The following is a 22,402-nucleotide window of genomic DNA, read 5'->3' as shown; positions in this document are numbered from 1 at the left end:
GTCAACAAAGGAGTAGAACATATGGAATAAAAATAAATAATAGGGGGAACAAATGCTAAAATAAACTTAGTTTGAAATGCTGGTGATCAATGAAAGCGAGGGGTAAGGGGTATGGTAGGTATAATCTTTTTTTTTTTTTCTTTCCTGTGTTCGTTTTCTTTTTCTATTGTCTTTTTATCTCTTTTTCTGAATTAATGCGGATGTTCTGAGAAGTGATGAATATGCAACTAAGTGATGATGTGAATTACTGATTATGTATGTTGATGTTTTATTTTGTTTCTTTATTTTTAATTAATAAATAAATTTTAAAAAAACACACATATAGAAGCTAAGATCTGAAATTAAGAGCAGCTCACAGAAAAATCCCCAGAGAAGCTGAGCGAGGAACCACTGAAGACAGAAGCTTTAAGCAATGAAAACTGGGAGAGAAAGACCAGCAGACATTGTCATGTACCTTGCTATCTGGACAGAGGAGCCCAAGTTCACTGGTAACTGGCTTCAGAAAAGGTATTGTCCTGTCGATGCCTTAATTTGAACATTTTCATGGTCTCAGAATTGTAAACTGTAAGATAGTAAATCTGCATTGCTAAAAGCCAGTCCATTTCTGATATATTGCATTTTGTCAGCTTTAAAAAATCACAACAAATTTTGGTATGAGAAGTGGGGTGCTATGATTTGCAAATACCAAAAATGACAGAATGGCTTAAAAATGGATAAGGGGAAGATTCTGGAACTGTGAGGTGCTTGATAGGAAAGGCCTAGAATGTTTGTAGAGACTATTGGTAGAAACACAGACTCTAAAGATACTTCCAATGAGGTTTTAGACAGAAATGGTGAATATGTGATTGCAAACTGGAGCAAAGGGATCCTTGTTTTAAAGTGGCAGAGAATTTAGCAAAATCCTTGTGTTGGATGGAAGGTAGAATTTGAAAGTGACAAGCTTGGATATTTAACTGAGAAAATGTCCAAATTAAATGTGGAAAATGCAGCCTGGCTTCTCCTTACAACTTATAGTAAAATGCAAGAATAAATGGATAAGCAGAGAACTGAACATGTGGACAAAAATAAACCAGAAATTGATGGTTTGGAAAATTCTGAGCTTCCAGAAAACAAGTCCCAAGAGAACAGTGCCCCATGTGAGGATTTAACTCAACATGGAACCAGACAGCCATTTCGTGTAAGTCAGGATTGGAAATGCAGTTATCCAAAAATGACTTGTGGAAAGTCCTTTTGTCTGATGGCTGGGACCCCTGTGTACTGCGTGCAAAATTGACAGGTCTTTTGAGAGACCTGTATGAATGGAACCATTGTCAGCCTGGACTAAAAGGGACAGATTGAAGGAAAAATGACTTCAAAGGCAGAACCATGGAAGCTAAGGTCCAGAGCAAAGACACCTGAAGCCAGAAGAGCAGACCCACCCATGTAGGAGGAAAGGGTGAGTTTGCCTCGGAGCTTGCAGAGGGTTGGATTTCTGCCAAGTTGTTCAGGAAGTGTTACACCCAGGGCTCTCAGATGCCTCAGGGATTGAGGCAAGCTTGGCTACCCCATTGTTCACCCTTCCCTGAGGAATGGAGAGAGGCTGGCCACACCCCACTGTTCTGAGGGGCTTGAGCCTGTGCCGTGGAAAAGGCAGAGTCTGGCTGCCATACCAATGCTTAAGGAGGATGGAGCCTAGAGTTTGGCTGCAGCCCCACTGCCCGAAGAGGGTAGAGCCAAGAGCATGGACTTCTTCCCAATGCTTGGAGATATTAGAGACCTCACCTCAGGGTTTGAAGAGAGCAGGACCACTGTGTAATTCCTTGGAAAGGGTGGGGCTGCTACTCTATGAAGCCCAAGGAAATCTAATGGAGGGTTTCAAAACTGTTTGGGAACCATGATACCCTTCCTTCTAGTTTCTCCCTGTGGCAGTGGGAATTTCTATCCCATGACTGTCCCTATTCTGTATATGGGAAGCAGATAACTTGTTCTAAATGTCACAGGTCCACAGCTGGAGGAGAATTTGGCTGCAGGACAGACAACAACAGTAACTGATTTTTATGAGATTTTCTACTTAATATTGTTAATGAAATGATGTAAGCCTTTAATGATACTGTGATGGGATGAACATATTTTTCATATAGAAAGAACATGTATTTTGGAGGGTCCAGAGGGTGGGGTGTATGTGGTGGTTTGAAGCTGTTATGTTCCCCAGTGTTCTAGTTTGCTAGCTGCTGGAATGCAATATACCAGAAACAGAATGGCTTTCAAAAACAAGAATTTAATAAGTTGCTAGTTTACAGTTCTAAGGCCAAGAAAATATCCCAATTAAAGCAAGCTATAGAAATGTCCAATCTAAGGCATCCATGGAAAGACACCTTGGTTCAAGAAGGCTGATGAAGTTCAGGGTCTATTTCTCTAGTGAGAAGGCACATGGAGAACACAGCCAGGGTTTCTCTCTCAGCTGGAAGGGCATATGGTGAACACAGCGTCACCTGCTAGCTTTCTCTCCTGGCTTCTTGTTTCATGAAGCTCCCCAGGGGGCACTTTCCTTCTTCATTTCCAAAGGTCACTGGCTGATTGTCTCTGCTTCGTGGTGCTGCAGCATTCTCTGCTCTCTCTGAATCTCCTGCATTCTCCAAAATGTTTCCTCTTTTATAGGACTCCTAGAAACTTATCAAGACCCACCCAGATGGGTGGAGACATGTCATCACCTACTCCAGTTTACCAACCACTCTTAATTAAATCACATCCTCAGGGAGATAATCTAATTACAGATCCAAACATACAATACTGAATAGGGATTAGAAGAAATGCTGCCTTTACAAAATGGGATTAGGATTAAAACATGGCTTTTCTAGGGTACATACATCATTTCAAACCAACACACCCAGAAAAGGCCAGGTTTTTTAAATTTATTACTGTGGGTGCAGACCTATTGTAGGTGGGACCTTTTGTTAGGTTATTTCAATTGAGATGTGACCCACCCTATTCAAAGTGGGTCTTAATCTTGCCCTTATTGGAGTCATTCATAAAATAAAGTACATACAGAAGCTAAAATGTAAAATTAAGAGAAGCTCACAGAAAAATCCCCAGAGAAGTTAAGCAAGGACGCCACTGAAGTCCGAAGCTGGAAGCAATGAAACCCGGGAGAGGACCAGCAGAGATCGTCATGTGCCTTACTATCTAAGAGAGGAGCGCAAGCTCACCAGTAAGCAGTCTTCAGAGAAGGTATCATCCTGTTGATCCCCTAATTTGGCCATTCTCATGGACTTAGAATTGTAAACTGTAAGCTACTAAATCCCCATTGATAAAAATCCATTTCTAACATATTGCATTTTGTTGACTTTACCAAACCAAAACAGCCACTATCAAGAAAACAGAAAGCTAAAAGTGTTGGAGATGATGTGGAGAAATTCACTGCTGGTGGGAATGTAAAATAAGTGCAGCTACTGTGGAAGATAGTTTGACCATTCCTCAGGAAACTAAGTATAAAATTGCTATATGATCCAGAAATCCTGCTGCTAGGTATACACCCAGAAGAACTGAAAGCAGAGACTTAAACAGATATTTTCACAATGATGTCCACTGCAGCATTATTAACAATTGTCAAAGGATGGAAGCAACCCACATATCCATCATCTGATGAATGAATAAGTAAAATGTGATACATATAAATATATATACACAATGGAATATTATTCAGCAGTTAAGAAGGAATGAAATTCTGACACATTGGACAGCATGAATGAACTTGGAGGAAACTGTGTTGACTGAAATAAGCCAGACACAAAGGATAAATATTGTATGATCTTACTAATATGAACTATGAATAATAAGCAAACTCATAAAGTTAGAATCTATGATACAGCTTATCAGGAGATAGAATGGGGGTAGAGAAAGGGAAGCTGATGCTTAATTTGTGTAGAATTTGTATTTAGGTTGATTGTAAATGTTTGGAAATGGATAATGGTGATTATCACACATTATTGAGAGTGTAATTAAAGCACTGTTGTGTGTTGGTGAACGTAGTTTGAAAGGTAATGTTTTGGGTCACTGTATAACATAGTGAACCCTGTTGTGGATGATGGACTGTGGTTAATAGTATAAATATAAACAAGGCCTAAGAGTTGCTTCTAGGAAACCTCTTTTGTTGCCATATGTGCTTCTTTCTCTCTCTAAGCCCAACTCTGCAAGGAAAATCATTACCCTCCTTTCTACGTGGGACATGACATCCAGGGGTGAAAGTTTCCCTGACAATATAGGTGTGCCTCCCCAGGATGAGTCTGGCCCAGGCACCATGGGATCGACAATGCCTTCTGGACCAAAAAGGGGAGAACGAAGTATAATAAAATAAGGCAAAAAAAAAAAAAATAGCACAAATATAAGAATGTTCTTTCATAAGTTACAACAAATATATGGCAATATTACAAGATTTAATAATACGGGTGTATGGAAAATCCATACCTAAGGTAAACTTTGGACTATAGTTAATAATATTTTAATGTTCTTTCAGCAAATGTAAACAATTGTACACACTAATGCAAAGTGTCAACCATAGGCAGGTATGTGGGAACATTAATTTTTCACGTGACTTTTCTGTAAATCTACAAACTCTAATAAAAAAAATAACAATTTTTTAAAAGCATCATGCTAAGTGAAAGAAACCAGACACAGCAAATCACATATTATGATCCCATTTATATAAAATGTATATATAAATAATTTTATAGAGACAGAATTAGATTAGAGATTATGTAGGGCTGGGGAAGGATAGAAGGATTGAGAGGTGACTGTTAAAGGGTATGGGGTTTTCTCTCTGGAGGAATGAAAAAGTTCTAAAATTGATTGTGGTGATGAACGCTCACCTCTGATTATACTAAAAGCCACTGATTATATACTTTGCATGGATTGTACAGTATGTACAATCGAGAATATATCTTGATAAAACAACTAAAAAAAATTACGAGAACACTAGGGTTGAGTGTCAGAACTTCTTAGTAAAGGAATATCCCAAGGAAAGAAATTTAACATTGGAAGATAGCTTGATGAAAACATCTAGGGTTCAGGGTACACATATAGGTACCTAGACCAAACAAGATAAGGCAGGGCTGAGGTGGGAAGCAGACAGAAGAGATGTTGAAGGTTATTTTGTGGGAGGTAGCTAATCGGTATCAGAATTATTTAGTCCCAGATCTGGGTAATTAGTCAATGACTCTCCCCTAATGTTTAAGATGTTTTATGAATGCAGATTCAGTGACAATAAAGCAGGTCAAGATGCAGACTGCAACTTGAGCAGGATACACATCAAGAACTCAGTCTCCTAGTAGACATATAGGCTGGGGACAGGAACCAAGGACAAAGCCATCAAAGTATGGGTGACAAACTGTCTGGACAGAAGCCAGGCTCTGAAGAACGTTTTGCTTGAAGAGGGAGCTCTAGGAGTGAGAAACAGTATGAACAGTAGCCTGGGGGTCAGGAAGCCCCTTTATCATTTGGTCATCTTTTGGAGGATTCTTTGCTCTGGGAAAGACCCAGTCTCTGGATGAATAGAGTACAACCTGGAATTCTCTAACAATGTGATGCCAATCCAGGCTTGGCCTTGGTATTGCTCAAAACCAGCAATGTTCAACAGAAACAATGAAAAACAGGTATGCAATTTTAAACTTTCTTGTAGCTACAGTAAACAATGTAAAAACAAGAAGGGAAAAAAAAGATAAGAAAAAAACAGGGGAGAGGGGTGCAAGGGTAGTTCAGTGGTAGAATTCTCGCCTGACATGCGGGAGACCCAAATTTGATTCCTGGTCCATGTATTTCTCAAAAAAGCAAACAAAAATTCAACTGCAATAATGGTGCTGCAATAATGGGATACTCACATGAAAAAAGAATGAAATGTGACCCCGTCATATAGCATACAAAAAAAAAAAAGCAGGGGAAATTAATTTCAGTAATATATTTTATCTAATTCAATGTATCCAAAATATTTCAACATGCAACTCTATGCACATTTCAACAGGTCAAAAGCCATGTGTGGTTAGTAGCTACTATATTGGACATCACAGTTCTAAACCTTAAAATGCTCAAGGAGGAGAAAATTTAATAACTACCTGTGTTTTCAAAGTCACTGAAGGGTTTTGTTATTGTAACATCTCAAATTACATTTTCTAGGATTATAGCCTACATTTTAAGGTCTTATAGAACAATGTCTTACAGCTTGGGTTTGATTCTGGCCTCTATCCATCACTAATTGTGTGACCTTGAGCAAGTTACTCAATCTCTTTGAATCTCTGTTTTCTCACCTATAAAAATAAACAAAATAAATGTCCACCTAACAAGACAACTTTGAGGATTAAATAACCGGGTCCCTAAGAGGCATTCACTACACAGTTTCTCCTTTCTCTTCCCCATTACTTCAGACATTACATTTCTCCTGGAGGAACTATTTCAGGTCTAAGTCTCTTGGTGGCTTTAATCCTTCTTCCAACACAACTCTCAACCTCTAACATCCACACTTTTCACTCTCAGACACCTAAGGAATAGCAGATGCACTAATTCTTATTTCCTTCATAATTTTTCTATGAGCTCAAAGTATTCAATAGGCCTACTCCCCTAGCTTGATGGTTTTCTTCTTTATCTTTTCCATGTTTTTAATGATTTTTCAGTATAAGTAATGGCACTCAAGCAACAGCTGTTTGGATACAGGACATAAAGTAGATCAGTTTCTGACCACTGTGAAGTCTATATAAGTATCACCTTGATTCCTACATTCTGTAAAGCCTTCACTCTTCTGCTTCTCAACGACAGATTCTACAGTCCTTGGTCTGCAGCAGGTCTCTATGTTGACTGAAATTTACTATGTGCAATGTGGAGTATAATAAAACTGCCCTCATAAAAACCTAAAATTGTGGAACTGTAACACATACCAAATTCTGAAGTCTGCTCTATGACTAATTGTTGTGGTGTGCTTTGAAATTTATTGCTTTTTTGCATATATTATTTTTCACAATTAAAAAAAAAAAACTATCCTCGTAATTTTTTTCCTTGAATGCCCCTCATCTTTCTTCCAAAAACTATTACCAGATAATATGGCACGTCATTATCTACTGGGCTAACCATTAATAGTTTTATGCATGAGCTAGTTGTTTCTGCCATTAGATTATCAGCTCCTTGAACTCAGGAATCAGGCTTATAATGAAAGGCAAACTGTTCAGGGCTTATAATTTTCACTGCTGTATCTCCCACAGTATTGTACACATAGCAGGAGCTCAAAGAATATCCCCGTAATTGCTTTATACATGGAGGGGATTCTGGCTTGTAGAAACTATTTTGCAGGAACAAAGAAATCCTGATGCATGAACGAATAGTTTACCTGTTTCAAAAGTCCCGAATAGGATCCATTAAGATGTACAAGCAGCATTACCCTGGCTTCCTACTACCACCCGGCCTTGCCGACAACCAATCATCCTATTTCCAACCCTACACGGAAACTTTTGTCCAGCAACTGTCACAATTGAGTTGAGGTGGCAAAGGAAAGGCGGCTCTCTAACCGCTCTCTGATTTTCTGCGGGGAATAGGACCAACCCAAGATCATTCAGGTGCAAGGGAAGCTCAGACCTCAGATTTTCTGCTGCTCGGCCCTGTACCCTTTCCGTAACACACGCTTCCCATCGCAAGAGACAGGACTCCTTCTGGTGTCTTGGAGACTGAAAGGCCCCAAGATCCCAAGTGGTGATTATCCAAATACAGAACGAAAATATTAGAATGCCGCGGGGAAGAGGGGAGGATTTTTCCGCGCAGGAGTAAGGGAAGCGGGAGAGCGGGAGGTAGGCGAGAAACCAGCTTTTCTTCTTTCCTTCTTTCCAAATTCAACCCACCGCATCAGGCAACCTTAAAGGAGCCCTGCTGGGCTGGCTGGGCCTGTGAATGGGGGAAAAGAAAAAATTGTAGGGACACGCACACACAATCCGCGCTTACCACGATCACCACCTTGGGTGTGGGACCCTTAACCTCCCGCTGTACGATGCCAAACCGCTGGCTGTACATTTCAGAGTCCCCTAGAGATGTAGGCGGCGACTGCCGTGGTCTCCCAACCGCGCGACCTACGAGACCCACTTCCGCGACGCTGGGGTCTGGTTGCCATGGTGCGCCACACGGGTTGAAAGGTTAGTGGGGGTGGGGTGAGTTGACGGAAGTTGGTTCCATCACCATGGAGATCACGGACATAGGCGCTCGCGACTTCCTCTTAGGATAAAGGAACTGAGTTTGCGCAGTTCTTATCCCGCCCCTGGCCAGCCCCGCCAACCTCGCTTCCTTCCATCCGGGTTCATTTAGAATGGCATAAAAAAGCCTCCTTAGCCCGAAAATCTAATTGTTTTTTATATCCTGTAATTAGTCTAAAAACGTGTGGTAACATTTTGTGGAAAGGATAAATTTTATGACTTTCTCTTGGTTAAATTTTGAAAGTAAATTGAAGGAATTGAAGGAAAACCTTATATTTGCGCAGTTCTTTACAACGTAAAAGGTATTTTCATTCAGAAAACCTGAACCTCACAAATATCCTACAAGTTGATAGAACAGCAGATATTATTCTCATTTTACATATAAGACAAATAAGATTACGAGAGCCTAAGTGCCTTGCCACTGCACCCAGCCAGTAACAAAAGCTATTAATAAAATCTTCCTACCACACTGGGCAAGAACCAGGGCTTAGACTCAGGGTGCCGTAGGAAGGGGACAAATAAATGGGCTGGAGGGTAGTCAGACAACCCAGCTGGGCAGAATAAAAACAAGAGTCTAAAAGCCAAGGGTCACAGTGGATCTGAGTCAGGATGTGGCTCAAAAGCCAAGGTAATCAGGCCCTAAGGATCAGGATCCCAGGAAGGAAACAGGCAACACAAATTAGTTCCAAAGAACCTAGAAGGGGCCCTCAGCACAGGTGGAGAATCACAGCATGTGAAGAGAGCACAGCTGTATTTCCAGTCAACAGCAAGGTGGCAGTTTATAACGAAAAGCCAATTAAGAATGAAACTTTGGTACTCCCCTCCTACAATAGGTGTAAGCACATTAGAACACAGAAAGAAATATATCAGTATTTCAAGTCACTGACGTGTAATGGTAATCAAAGTACAACTGACGGGTATACCCTCTCATGGCTGCACTTTCCTCTGTTAGCTTTCCTTAATCATTTGTAATCCACCCACTTTGGATTTTGTATGTGGTGGTTTCTAAATTTGGATTCCATTTCCTGAATTGTTGGTTCAGTTTTTCAGCCACAAAATATTGTCTCATTGTCTTTCTTCTCTTTTAATAATTCTCTTATTTTGTCTTTTTTTTTTTTTCTCCTATGCTTCTTCTTTCAATTGCAGTTCGGTAAAATACTCATTTTCTTTTACAGCTAAAAGCTTACGAAGCCTGAAACAAACAAAAAAGAAAGAAATTAGACTCGTCTTGGTTCTCTGGAGTGTGTCCTGAGGGGCGGGTCCTTGATCTTCGAGTCCCACAGATGCCCGTCCCGCCGTTGGTCTGGGCGTAATCACGCCCCCACACCACACCCCTTGGGGAAGGAGAAGCAATGGGAAAGGCTCTTGGCTCAGAGCGGGGTTTGGGAGAAACCGCTGAAATTTGGGGTTGCCCATCTGGCACCGCCGAGTTTGTGCAGCCGGTGGGTCCCATCGGAATGAGTCCTTGGAGGCGACGGGAAAGACTCCCAACCCTTGACGCCACCCGGCTGCCCTGGAACGTCCCAGCGTAGCTCCTGAGCTTGTGGCATGCTCTGAACACGGGCGAGCCCCGCGATTTAACTCCAGTCCGCTTTCACCTCTGCCAGGCCCGCCCAGAGACTCCGCCAAGCAGAGGCCACACCCCGGAACGGCCCAGACCTTGGTTGAGGGGTAGGGTCCCTGGCCCTACAGGGGTGATCGTGGTCAGGGAACACAGCCACGCTGCTCTCGGCGCCCCCTGTCGGACCCATCCGCAGGTTGGAGGGACCGAAGACAAGGTGAACCTCAGCTCTCATCCAAACCCTCTATGAAGCCTAGAGAAGCGACCAAGGTCCTTGTCAGTTAGGACAGACCTGGATAGAACGTGACCTTGACCTTGCCACCCACTATTCCGGTTTCTCAGTGGCAGTCAACACAATTACCATCAGGGCACTCTCAAAGAAAGCAGTAAGTATAGAAATCAATATATGAGGCAATAAAATTCGTTTAAAAATAATTTAAAAATAGAACAGTTAGAGATAGAACTTCACTTCCAATTCCTATTGTGCCCCAACAAGATTCACACAAGGGCTGTACTTCTGCCAGTTTCCTGACTTCTGTATTTCACCATTAAATTCCATGATAAAGTTGGAAATTCATTCACCATTTGTAATACATATTGACGCATTTAATAAAATTGCATGGACCATATGTTTTTCATTTCTGTATCCCAGTGTTAAGTACAGTGCCTACCATGGGCCAGGATCTCAATACTTGAATGACACAAAAACAGGAGAGACCAGCAAGGTTTTTCTGGGTGGGCTGACAGAATTTCTGCACTTGCTGGGGTCACCATGAAATCCATGGTCTTCAGCTTTGCATTTTCAGCAACGTAGTTGATAAGTTATCCTCAGGTGTGTAGTGAAACCCTTGGGAGCTGATTCATGGCAGGGTGGCTTTGTAATGTGTCACCTTGGCTAGGCTACATTTCCCAGTACTCCCTATCCCATGTTTCCAGTAAGGGTGGGCCACAAGAGACATTTTATGTGATAATTGAGGGCAGAAGTGAAGCAGCAGCATATTGTTTTTACATTCAGCTCGGTGCAGGGGCACCAGGCGCAGTTGCAGTTCACGCATGTTGTCATTTATCTGCTGGCTCACCTCGTTGGTGTGGGGCAGCAGCCAGGCCTGCAGCCAGGCCTGCAGCTGCTCCACCTTCCCCGGAATCTTCCTTCAGCATCTCTAAATCCTGGGCCAGATGCATATTTAACTCTGTGATGAACGGCACCAGCTTCTTCTGCAGGACACCCACATTATCGAAGTTGGAGGTGGTGAGAGACTGATATGGGTTCCAGGAGACCATCCTCGTGGGTTCCAGTTCGTGCTCGTGGGCTCCAGTATGTCCTTGCTCTCCCACACTTTACATCCATCTTCCCTTCCCGAATGCCTGCCCTGCAGACTTCAAGCTCCATCATTAGACGCAAAGACAACAGCCTTACAGACTGTTTAACCAGCTCCCACTATTGCATAAGGTCAAATGTCTTAATAAATCTCTTTAAGTATACAAATATATAATCTCTTTTAGTGGTTCTGCTTTTCTGATTGTACCCTGACTGCTACTCATGGTGACCAGACTCTAATTCATGAGTCATAATGCTAATCAAATAATAAAGTAACGAACTTTGACATCACTGCCAAAATTACCAGAATGCTAGAGTTGGATGGTCAGATGGGGAATGGGAGTGGGTGGCAAAGTATTATCAGAAGATTATCCAAAACCTAGACTCAGGCTGAACTAAGTAGGACAGGCAAGGGAAAGGGACAGAGAAGGGTGGCAGAGGACTGCCGCGTGGGTTAGAATCGGAAACTGGCTAATCCATGTCTAAAGCTACAGAGCTGCTACTAAGCTAAGGTAAGGGAGGCCTAGGGTACATAATTTAAGGAGGCACTCACTTGGTCCTGGCCCTGTAAAGCTGGCTAAATAACAGATTATGAGTCTAATCTTTCTGGTATTTTATGAATGAAGAGTTGGAGAGAGAGTGAGGCAGTAGAGCCAAGGCTGGCTCTTAGACAAGACTCAAAGCAGGAACTCAGCCTCCTAACAGATATATGGGCTAAAAGCAGAAACCAAGCACAAAGGTCATCAAGGGATTCTAGGGAACACAAGTTGTCAAGACAGATAAGCCAGGCTGGCAGCTTCAATTCTGAGACTACTCTGGCTAAGGAGGGGGAATGAGGATGACAAGCACACAGACAGCAGCCAGTGAGGAGAGATGCCCTTTAGTTTGAGAATCTTATGTAGCACCCACGGCCTGGGAAGAACCCAGTGTTTGGTGACAAGGGAGTGACCTGCAGGTACTCTGACAAGGTGACTCCATCCACGTACAGCCTTCACATTCTCTAAACCATTATATAAGAAGGAGTAAAGGTATTCTATCTATATTAATCCACCTTGCATTTTCAAGACCACTGAAAATGTGTTACTATAATATTATTGCACATTTTTGCACATAGAATTAGAGTTTACAGTTTAGTGGCTTAAAGAACAAGGTCTTTACAGCCTGGATTTGATTCTAGACTCTACTAATTCTAGCTGTTTGACACTGGACAACTTATTTAATCACTCTGAGTCTCAGTTTTCTCATCTTTAAATTGGGCAAAATCAGTAACTTCCTAAAGACTATTTTAAGGATTAAATAAATTGGGCCCATAGGAGGAACTCACCAGATAGCAGTTCCTTTCCTGTCCTCATTTATTCAAATTACAGTTGCAATTGCTATCTCCTTAAGGAAATGTTTAGAGACCTCCCTGGTCTTATCCAGAAGCCACTTAAAATCATTTATGAAGATGACTTGTTTACTCTGTGGTACATTTTAATCCTATTCTCCTTTCCTATCCCAGCTCCTCCATCCCTGACATCCACATTTCTCAACTGACTCATATTCCTCGGGAGGGGTAGATGCACCAACACTCTACATTGACCTTCTCTTCCTTTCTCACATAGTTCCACTATTAGCTCAAAGTACTTAATAGGCCCACTTCTCTAGCTTGGTGGTAATTTTTTTTCTGTTCCTATCAATTCCTACATAAGCCCTGATAATCAATCTATGGTTGAGCCCTTGAGTAGATCAGTTTTGTCTCTCATAAAATCTGTAAATATCACCTTGAATCCTACAGTCTGCAGAAGCCTCCAGTCTACTGCTTTCTAGCTCCAGGTTTTTTAAGGGCCATGGACCTAGAGAAGAGGGAGCAGGTCTGTATGTTGAATGAGGTCTGCTATGTTCAAAACGGAGCATCATAAAACCACTCCTACTACTGTGTCCTCCACTTATTTCCCTTTAACTATCCTTTCTTTTTCTTCTAAAAATCCCCATTATAGACAGCATAGCATGTCACTGCCTTCTCTGTTAATAGTAAAGTTGTTTCCCCAGTTAGTATGGTCCCTGAAGGCAAGGATCCTGCGTCTTCTGAAGGGTAAATTGCCCAGAGCTCACTGTATTCACTAGTGTATCTCCCACAGTGCTATGTACACAGCAGGGGCTCAATCAGTACCTCTATAATTGTCTACATGCAAATGGACAGTTTTCTGGCTTACAGAAACTAGTCTTCAGCAATAAATAAATCCAGGTACTTAGGCCAATAGTTGGGGCCTCTGTCTGGGACTCTGTACAGGGCTTGTCAACATTCTGCAGGAGGCACTACGCTCCTGTCTTCCCACAGCCACATCCTTATAGTTCCCATAGCCAGGCCTACAGGGACAATTCTGTGCAGAAACTGAAACTGTTAGTAGCCTCAACAGAAGAAAGGCTCAAAAAACACTCACAGGCTGACTCCCTTCCCAGATGATGCTCTAAGAGGTACAGGACAACCCCAAGATCACACATTTGTATAATGACCAGCTCAGAATCTGGATCTCCTCCCCACCCCACCTTGCAGCCAGCCTAGCCCTATTTCTGTGACTTCCTCCTTGGTAGTCTCTTGGAGACTTCAAGGCCTTCAAAACTCCAAACGACAAATTGCCCAAATAAGAATGTATGTATTAGTCTGATCCCAGCAGGATTTTCTTAGGGAAAAGGGGAACAGATTTTCATTATCTTCTTTTATCTTTTAAATCTTACCGTAGAGTACTAAGTCCTCCCCCCATCAAAGAAGAGTCCTCACTAAGGGGCCTAATAGCCCAGGGCCCAGAAGACATTACTAGGGTCCTGCAATAACCATGCCCCCTGACCATGATAAGCAGAGTGAATTGGGGCCTCTAACTCCCACTGTACCATGCCAAACTGCTAGCTATATTCTCAAAACTCAGGGCCCACACCTGGCCAGCATCCACCCCATCCCCACCCCTCACTGTGCGGGGCACACCTTGGCAACCAGACTGCTGTATCCCGGAAGCGGGTTCCACCCAGGCTGAATATCTCCGTGATCTGGGGAAGAATTAACATAATGGGTCAACATGGCTGGCGGGGATAAAGCAGCTTTCACAGCAAAGTATTATGACATCCCCTAGCACTGACCACGGGTGTGCCGGCCCCTCCTGCCTCCTCCTCTGGGGCCGAGTCAAAGGCAGAATCATTCCTGTTCTCTTCCTCTTTGTCTTCCTCAGGGTCAGGTGGCTCCTGCTTCACAGGTAGCAGGACTGAATCTACTCTCTGGGAGAAATGAGAAACAGCAGCAGTTAGAGGGACTAGGTTGGTCTGAGGAAAGCCTTTCCATCAGTCAACTGATTTCAGTACCAACAAATCCCACCTCTAATCACAGTTCCTCCAATCACAGACCTCCACCATTACCATTTCTCACAGATCTCCACTTTCCTGTTAGCTGGGCAGCCAAGAAAATAAAGCTAAGTCACCTGGGGATGGCTTTCAGACAGGCAGGGTAATTCTGCAGAAAGGCTGCAATCAGCATACCTGTTGCTCTGCTTAAAGAACCACTGTCATGGCTCACCATCATTCTTATAGACTAACCTAATATGGAACTAAGAGAACACTTATCACTGACTCCCACCTTGCTGGGGCAGCCAGGCAGCAATTCAGGAGAAGTCAAGATGGCTGTGCCTGGTGTCCAATCTTCCTGGGTATCTGCCTTCTCTTGCTTCACCTGGGGTGAGGTCACAACCCAACTCAGGCCAGGATGCTGGGCTTCCTGCACGAGGGAGTATCGCAGAAGACATGACCCAGCTCCCTGGCACAAGGAGGGGTGAAGTGGGATTGGGAACAGCAGGATAAGGTGGAGCCCTCACCTGCAGTCGGGCTTCTGTGGAAGCTGGGGCAGGGCCAGGCACTGGCACAGGACTGCCCGCACCCTCCCGTAAGAACACAAGGTCGGTGCCAGGTGGGGGCAACACGAAGCCACCACCTGCTTCCTGCTTCATTGGAGCCCGGGCATGGCTTGGTCGAGCTGTGGGCTTGGCCAAGGGGGACTTAAGGGTGGGGCCCAAATGGGGCCTGTGGCCAGGGCTGGATCTCCTGCGACGAGGGTAGGGTGGGGGCGACTCTGCCCCATCCTCAGACCCTGCCCCGACACTGGGCAGCAGCCGCTTCTGTGAGAAAAGATGTGGTGCTATGACCACCTGGTACCATGACTGGCCACACCCACTGTGCCCTGCTCAATGTGATTCTTCATCTCTCACTAATTCCAGCCCAACATTTGCTTACATATGAATAACCCTATCACTGACCCTGCCAGCCTCCAGTTAATAACACTGGTGCCACCTAGACCCCTCATTCATCCCAGCACGTCTGCTAATTGTCAAACCCACTACCCCATCTACCCCTCCTAGGCTGCAGGAAGCATCTGACCAGGCTCACCCATGTAGCAGGCCTGCCCACCCTTCCCATATACTGGGACAGCTGGCCCAATCCATCCTGTCACCCGACCCTTCCTGTCCCACCCACCATGGCAAATTGCAGGCATTGGCGCCAACGGCACTTCTGGCGCTTCTGGTTACTACCCCCAAATTTGGGCTTGTCACAGCAGAAGTCGCAGTGGCCACAGTCTGTCCGCCGTAGGCAAGCTGTGCAGGTCCCGCATTTGCGATTCTGCCTCCGGTTTGTGTAAGGCTGCTGGAGAGGGGGAGGGGGCAGCACTGTCACTAGGACCACAGGAGGCCACTCTCAATGCCTATTACAGTACAGTACCTATCGGAGGCAGCTAGTCATATGCCAGCCTAGTCTGCTGACTCCCACAGTGTTTGCTAGTCCAACATTAGCCACCATCACTGTGCCTGTTAGCCCTTAATTCCAATAGGATTACTGCTATTCCATCAACACTAAAAACCATCACTGTATCTTCTAGTTCCCTACCAGCTACAAAGCCTATGTCTTACTTCCATATCCAGAAGAATTTTGCTGGCCCTATTAGCCCTCATCACTGTGCCTCCTACATCTGCTCATCCTACGCAAACTATGGTAATTGTGCCAGCTATTCCTGCATTAACCCCATCATTGAGTCTGCTGGTCCTTTGTTAGCTGCACCCAGGGTTGGATCATCTGATATTAACTACTGTCACCATGCCTGCTGACCCTGAATTAATTCCCCTTCAACCACAGTTGGTTTGGGCACGCTAGTACCCATCAAGATGCCCTACTGTTCCTCAAGAAGCCAATGACAGCATCTGCTTCTCTATGGTTAATTAAGTGCCCTGGGAGATTCTAGGCTTATTGTGTCCAGGTGGAATGAGACCACTCACTAGCTCATCCTCGTCTACACAGTAATAGATGAATTCGGCGGGTGGCGAGGGGACCAGGGCTCTGGGATGCTGTAGAGGCAAATGGGGGAGGATCAGTGTATATATTCAGTGAGATTAGGGTTGCGCCTTCCCCTTGCCTGCTGGGGTCTCACCAGCTCTGTGGGCTCTTGGGGCTGTGATGGGGGTGGTGGAGGCAACTGCTGAACTCGGGGTCGCCGTGGGGTAGCCATCTTGGGGTTGCAGCCTCCCTTGCGGCGGCCATGTTTGCCCTGGAGAGAGGGCCAAAAGGGTGGTTCAGGCTTCATGGTGCCGGGCACACATAGTACCCCCAGTAGTACAGAATGTATGCATGGGACAGGCAGGCAGAGCATGGGTAGGGCACTCACAGCGGGGGGGATCACAGCCAGGGAAGGGCGTCATTGGCATTGCTGACGGTGGCGACGGAGACGGTGGGCGAGATACTGGCAGACAAGGGCAGGTAGGTGGGGCCAGGGAGGTGAGCATTGGGTGGAGGAGATAAAGGATGAATGAGGTGGGCAAGACCAGGTTGGCAGGAAGCATAAGTAGCAGCAGCTTTAATTGTAGAATGAACTCTGCCCCCGTATTTGTGCTTGTCAACCCTGGGCCCCTCAGCCTGACTTACCCGCAAGCAGCGCCGCTGGACGCATCTCCACTGGCGTCTGAGACCTGGGCGGGGTGGACGGAGGCAGATTCGGCAACGGCCACAGTCTTCTCGGGTCTGACAGCCTCGGCATACTCCACACCCTCGACTCTGCAGGTGGGACCAGAGGTGTGATAGATGGGGTTGGGGGCCTGAGGGGGCCAGGGACCAGAAGCATGCTGGGGCCATGATAGGCAGGGCCTGGGGCAAGCTACAAACCCACCCCACCTGACCGCACCCGACTCACCCTTTCCACAATCCGGAGGCAGCGTCTCCGCTCACACTTGCAGAATAGCCCTGAGGCCACATCATGGGGCAGCTGCAGGAGGCAGGTGGAGCAGGCCCCGCAGTCCTCAGTCACCTGGCATGCTGTGCACTCCCCGCAGCCCACACGCTGCCAGGAATGGGTGGGGCAAGGTCACAGGACCAGTCAGGGTGGCCCCACGTACACTGACCCTCCCATACCTGCTGAATCCCCATCTCCATGTGCTAGTCTCCCATCAATGTGATAATTACTGATTAGCCACCGTAACTGTATCTGATGTTCCCGTTAACTTCATCACTATACCTACTGATACACCATTAACTTCCACTACTGCAGCTGTGAACCAACAATTAGCTCCTTATAAAACAACTCTTGACACCCTGTGGACCCATCACCATTCCTTCAGACCCTTCATCACGGAGGCAGATTTGGCAACTGCCAGTCTTCTCGGATCTGACATTCCCGGTACACTCCATACCCTTGGCTCTGTGGGTGGGACCAGAGGCATGATGGATGGGGCTGGGGGCATGAGGGGCAGGGGGCAACTTGCTTCAAGGGGCAACTTGCTCCTACTGCAAGTTGTCAGGAGGAGGCAGGTTGTGCTGACCTTAAACATCCTCTGCTCCCGGTTGAAGGCAATTCTCTGTGCTGAGAGATGGAAGGGAGAGAAGTGGAAAGGGAGCCTCAGACACCTGACCTCACCCATTGCCTCTTTCCTGACCTCAACCATTCAACCTCCTCCCATACCTGATACCTCCACCATTCGACCTCCACTCATGACTGAGACCTCCAGCATTCCACTTCCAACCATGCCAGTAGCCTCTGCCCTAACCTCCACCACTCAACCTCCATCCTTGTCTGAACCAACCTACTCTAGCTCCTGTCCCCCAGTGTCCCAACCCTTAGAGGCTGCTCACCTCGGCAGTCTTTGCATAATGTCTTGAGTCGCTGCCTCCGGGTACTATCCCCTGAAAAGCTGACTCCACAGTTCTCACAGCACCTGCGGGGGGAAAGATAGTATAAGCCTCTGAGTACATTCCTACCCCACACTCACTTGGGGGCCTACTCCAAGTCAACACTCACCCAGGTGCAGGAAATGAGGCTGGGGCTGTGTCAGTATCAGCCTTGGTCTCATCTTTTGAGGCCTCCTTCCTGGCCTCAACCTTTTGGAGTTCAACCTGATGTTTTCGGGTTTTGGCTGGCCTCGAAGGCTTCTTCCGCTTCTTGCTGGGGACAGCCAAGGCATGGGGCTGGAAATGGAGTGAAGGCAGTAGGAAAGTAGGTCAGTGGGTGGGTGGCTGAGTGGCACAAACACCCTCACCTGGCAACCCACATCATGGAAGTACCTTGGGAGCTGGATAGCACAGGACTCCTTGTTTGAAGTCAAAGAGAGTGAGGTCACAAGCAGGGCCCAGGTATCGTGTTAGTTCAACTTTGCTTCGGATCCGATCTCCTGTAGGGCTGGAAATGCACCAAGAGGGATCAGCACCTACCTAGAGAGACTGCCATTTCACTCACACAACCCTTCCATAGGATTGGAAAACAGGACCGCATAGCTACTGAGATACATGAAACAGCCTGGGATCTGTCTGGGAGCCCATTCAGGCCCCAGCCCAAACTAAGCCCGTATAATATAAAAATAGGAATGAAATATTTAAATTTATATTCCAGCATTTATAAAGATATTAAAAAAAATAACAGACGCAAATAGATTTGGATGTTTGTGATATATAATACACAACAATATTACATGTAAATAAAATATGATATATAATATACAACAATATTACATGTAAATAAAAATAAGCACAAATAGCAACAAAAAATACATAAATGTTAATCTGCAAACTAAGTATACAAAGATTATAACACAAAATACAAGAATCAGAAATAAGTATATTAAAAACACAGATATGCAAATAGTTACAATCACACAGAACACAAAGTACAAGTAATCTATGTTGGAGACAATTTTCCATGGATCTCTTGCATTTCTGCATATCTTGCAGAAGAGACACTGATTGCCTTTTGTTATGGACTATCTTTTCAAGGATGTCTGTCAAAGACAGGGTCTCCTTCTAGAGCAAAAGGCATGTTTACTGTTCATTCTATAAAAAATCTGATTCCCTAAGCTTAAGGTTCATCTTCTATAACACACCCACTGCACGAGCATCTTTATATCACCCTGAGGGAAATGGGGTTCAGGGAACTGGTGCAAAAATGATGATGTTCTCGGTAATGTTGCTGCTGTGAATAATAAACTGTTTTCCATTTCTTAACCAAGAGTCTCTCTCTCCTACCAGCACCCACAGAACTGTGACACATTCACTTATTATATTATCCTATTACAGTAAACTTAGACTCTTCAATTTCTTGACAATTTCACTTACATTTACTTATTAGTTTTGAAAGTTTTATACAAGTAAGTAAACATTCAGATTGGCTTATAGCAGTACAAATAAAAAGTAAATGTCTTTATAATATTACTACGTTTTACTAGAACGCTGGCAACTCAGAAACAAAAAAAGTTCAAGAAGGATATAGAAAGTTAATAACTACATCACTAATATACTCTAAAGCATGTGTTTTGTTTATAACCATACATGCTTATATACTTACAAGCTGAATTATAATCCTACCTATACAACATCCCCCAACTCCACCCTACCCCTAACTAGGATCAGCCCTATCCCTGACTCTGCCCACAACCCACCCAAGTACCTCTGGTAATAGGTGTCTGAACGCCCACAGGTGGCCCCTGACTTGCGAAAGACCTCACGACGCTTCCAGCCAGGGCCCAGGGCTGGGCAATCCAGCCAGTCCTCAGCCATAGGAATCACAGGAAGGGGCAGCGGCCTACAAGGTAAGGTGGGCAAAGTGAGGTTCTAGGAAGAGAGGACCTGTGCTCTAGGCCACACATAGCCCTGGTATCCATTAAGATCTGCCCAGGAACTGTTAAATACAATTAGCCTATCAAAGGAAGAGAAAACCCTCCACTCTTACCCAATTCTTCCCTGTCCCAGGCCCACTTCTCCCCATTCTTGAACAGGTAGCCACTATTTTTCCTCATTCTTGAACCACAGGCCTTCATTCTTCCATCTGTGTTCTGATCTCCCCATCTTTACCTAAAACTGTCACTTCTCCCCATTGCCAACCCAGGAATCTTCCATTCTTTCCCTCATTCCTCCCCATTTCTCCCTGTCCTTGGCCTAGGACTATTCCCAATGACCTAAAGACCCCCAATTCTCCCCTTTGTCAGTCTGAAACCCCTGTATTCGCCATCTTTAGCCCAACAGGTCCCTATTTCCTCATCCCTAGGCAGAGTTCCTTAGTACTCTTAGTGTTTTAACCTCCCATTCCTTTACCTTCTTGAACTAGGAGTCCCCCAATTTCTTTCCTTCAGTGTTTCAACCCTCCCATCCTTCCCCTCTGCCTGGTTGCCTCTTAACCTTCTATCTCAGTGTTATGAGCTCGATTTCCTCTGCATTTCTGTTAAGAGAGCTCCCAACTCCAACATATCCTTAGCCTGCACAGCCTCCCCTTCCTCAGCCCCAAGCGTTCTCCTATTATTTTCCCTCCCCATCACTGTTCTGACCCAGTCTAAGCGGGAAAACCTCCCCATTCCTCTTCTCCACAGCCAACAAGTGCTTTACTACTCCCCTTCACTCTCGTATTCTCTGTTCCTCACTCATCAGCCTGGGACCCTGATTTCTCCCTTCAACATCTGACCACCCTTCCCTAATTCCTTTCCCTTCTCATCCTACGATGCAATCCCTAACTGATAGCGTCCTGAACCCCTATTCCTCCTCGTCCTCCATATGAGACCCCCGCTCCATTCCCTCCTTTTGCCACTCCGACGCTCCCACTCCTTCCGGTCATCTGACTGAGGGCCCCTTATTCTTCACTCTCAAGACTTCTGGACCCCATTCTGTCTCAAGCTGAGAGACCCCGATTTCTCCCCCTCAGGGTTCTGAACCGCTCCCTCCAGCCCCCATTTCTCTCTGTCCTTGTTCCAAGATCCCGACACTCCTACCGGTCAGCGTTCTTAGCCCCATTCCTCTCTAACCCCCGCCTGAAACCCCCCAATTTCTCTCCTTCAGTATTTCGATGCCGCCATTTCTCCCCCTCATCGGCATGAGGGCCCTTCATTACTCTCCGACAGCGTTCTGGGACCCAATTCCTCGCCATCCTCCGCCTGATGGCCCTCTACTTTCACCCGCACGGCTGTCTCACCAGCTCGGCGCCGGGCCGGTAGTTTCCGCCGCCCTAGGCCCACGGATCCATGGCGGGGTTCCCGCCCGCCCCTCCCGCCTTGCCCTACTCTTCTTCCTCCTCCGCAGCAGCCGCCTCCGAAGCTGTAGCTGTCGCCGCCGCGGCTGTTCGTTGCTCCCGGAACCGGAAATCCGCTGTCCGCCTCTCAGGCTCCGGCCCCAGAGAAACGCCTGCGCGCTGATGCCTCACCAGCGCGCGCCCTTAGATGGGAAGCTTCTACGCCTGCGTGCTGACGACCAAAGCGGCGCTCTCCCCTTCCTGGGGACCTGCTGCGCTGGCGCGCTGAGAACCCACAATTGGGCACGCCCCTCTCCTAGGTATATCCCGGGTCTACACGCTGATGTCCAGCTAGGCTCGCGCTTCTGTTTGGGATCTGCAGCGCCTGCGCTCCTCACTTTCCCAGCCGGCGCCTTCTTTTTCTCACTCCGCCCACTTCTTTTGCGCCTGCGCTCCAGATCTAAACCGAAGGGGGCGTGAAGGACTAAGGGTGCGCCTGCGCATCCGTCCAGCGGCGTGCTTCGTCTTCTGCCAGATGTTAACATCTAAGCTCTTGGTTCCCTTCAACTATTTACTCGAGTGCGCGAGCAAGAGGGGCGTGTCAGGGGCCGGGCTTACGCTTACGCACTCCCTTTCCCTGACAGTGCCCTCCTTTTCCACCTCTATCTGAGATCGCTCCTGTATTCCCCGGTCCCTCCAACCATCTCACCCTGGTCTGTTAAGTCTGGCACTCTCCTCCCTCGGACACTAGTTATGCGGCGATCAGATCCCAGCTCCTTTCGCGATAACACTGGGAAAGGGATGGTGCCGCAATACAGGTAAAACAGTGGGCATACACCATGCAA

At 45.9% G+C, this 22,402-nt stretch overlaps 2 protein-coding genes across 20 annotated transcripts in view; both read right to left on the bottom strand.

Annotated features, from left to right (window-relative positions):
• The window catches only part of CFAP53 (cilia and flagella associated protein 53), a 115,191-nt gene extending 106,249 nt beyond the window's left edge, over positions 1-8,942 (bottom strand). Inside the window, exon 1 of one of the 2 annotated variants that reach the window (XM_077135487.1) lies at positions 7,951-8,942. In XM_077135487.1, the coding sequence (XP_076991602.1) occupies positions 7,951-8,019 (69 nt within the window). In that variant the 5' untranslated portion in view covers positions 8,020-8,942. Of the gene's footprint in view, positions 1-7,345; positions 7,457-7,950 lie in introns of those variants that run through there. The other variant, XM_077135488.1, reaches the window with a different exon arrangement.
• MBD1 (methyl-CpG binding domain protein 1) lies at positions 296-22,093 on the bottom strand. Of its 18 annotated transcripts, none has more exons than XM_077135479.1 (17): positions 21,522-22,092; positions 20,010-20,144; positions 18,635-18,749; positions 18,372-18,538; positions 18,206-18,288; positions 17,896-17,936; positions 17,271-17,417; positions 17,006-17,134; positions 16,515-16,631; positions 16,363-16,431; positions 15,569-15,736; positions 14,914-15,213; positions 14,679-14,816; positions 14,189-14,323; positions 14,037-14,098; positions 12,838-12,909; positions 5,915-7,893 (listed from the first exon to the last, which is right to left on the bottom strand). In XM_077135479.1, the coding sequence occupies exons 2-16, from the start codon at positions 20,117-20,119 to the stop codon at positions 12,870-12,872; spliced, it is 1,821 nt and encodes a 606-aa protein (XP_076991594.1). In that variant the 5' UTR covers positions 20,120-20,144; positions 21,522-22,092; the 3' UTR covers positions 5,915-7,893; positions 12,838-12,869. The 18 variants fall into 18 exon arrangements, 17 of the variants coding, with proteins under 17 accessions (XP_076991599.1, XP_076991594.1, XP_076991592.1 ...); XR_013165129.1 differs by lacking the exons at positions 5,915-7,893; positions 12,838-12,909 and adding exons at positions 9,292-9,387; positions 10,836-11,133 and having other exon boundaries at positions 21,522-22,093; XM_077135482.1 differs by lacking the exon at positions 5,915-7,893 and adding an exon at positions 9,292-9,387.
• Between the last annotated feature and the right edge of the window lie 309 nt (positions 22,094-22,402).

This window comes from Tamandua tetradactyla, chromosome 18 (genome assembly GCF_023851605.1).
Source record: "Tamandua tetradactyla isolate mTamTet1 chromosome 18, mTamTet1.pri, whole genome shotgun sequence".
NCBI lineage: Eukaryota > Metazoa > Chordata > Mammalia > Pilosa > Myrmecophagidae > Tamandua > Tamandua tetradactyla.
This window is presented reverse-complemented; position numbering and strand designations above follow the sequence as displayed.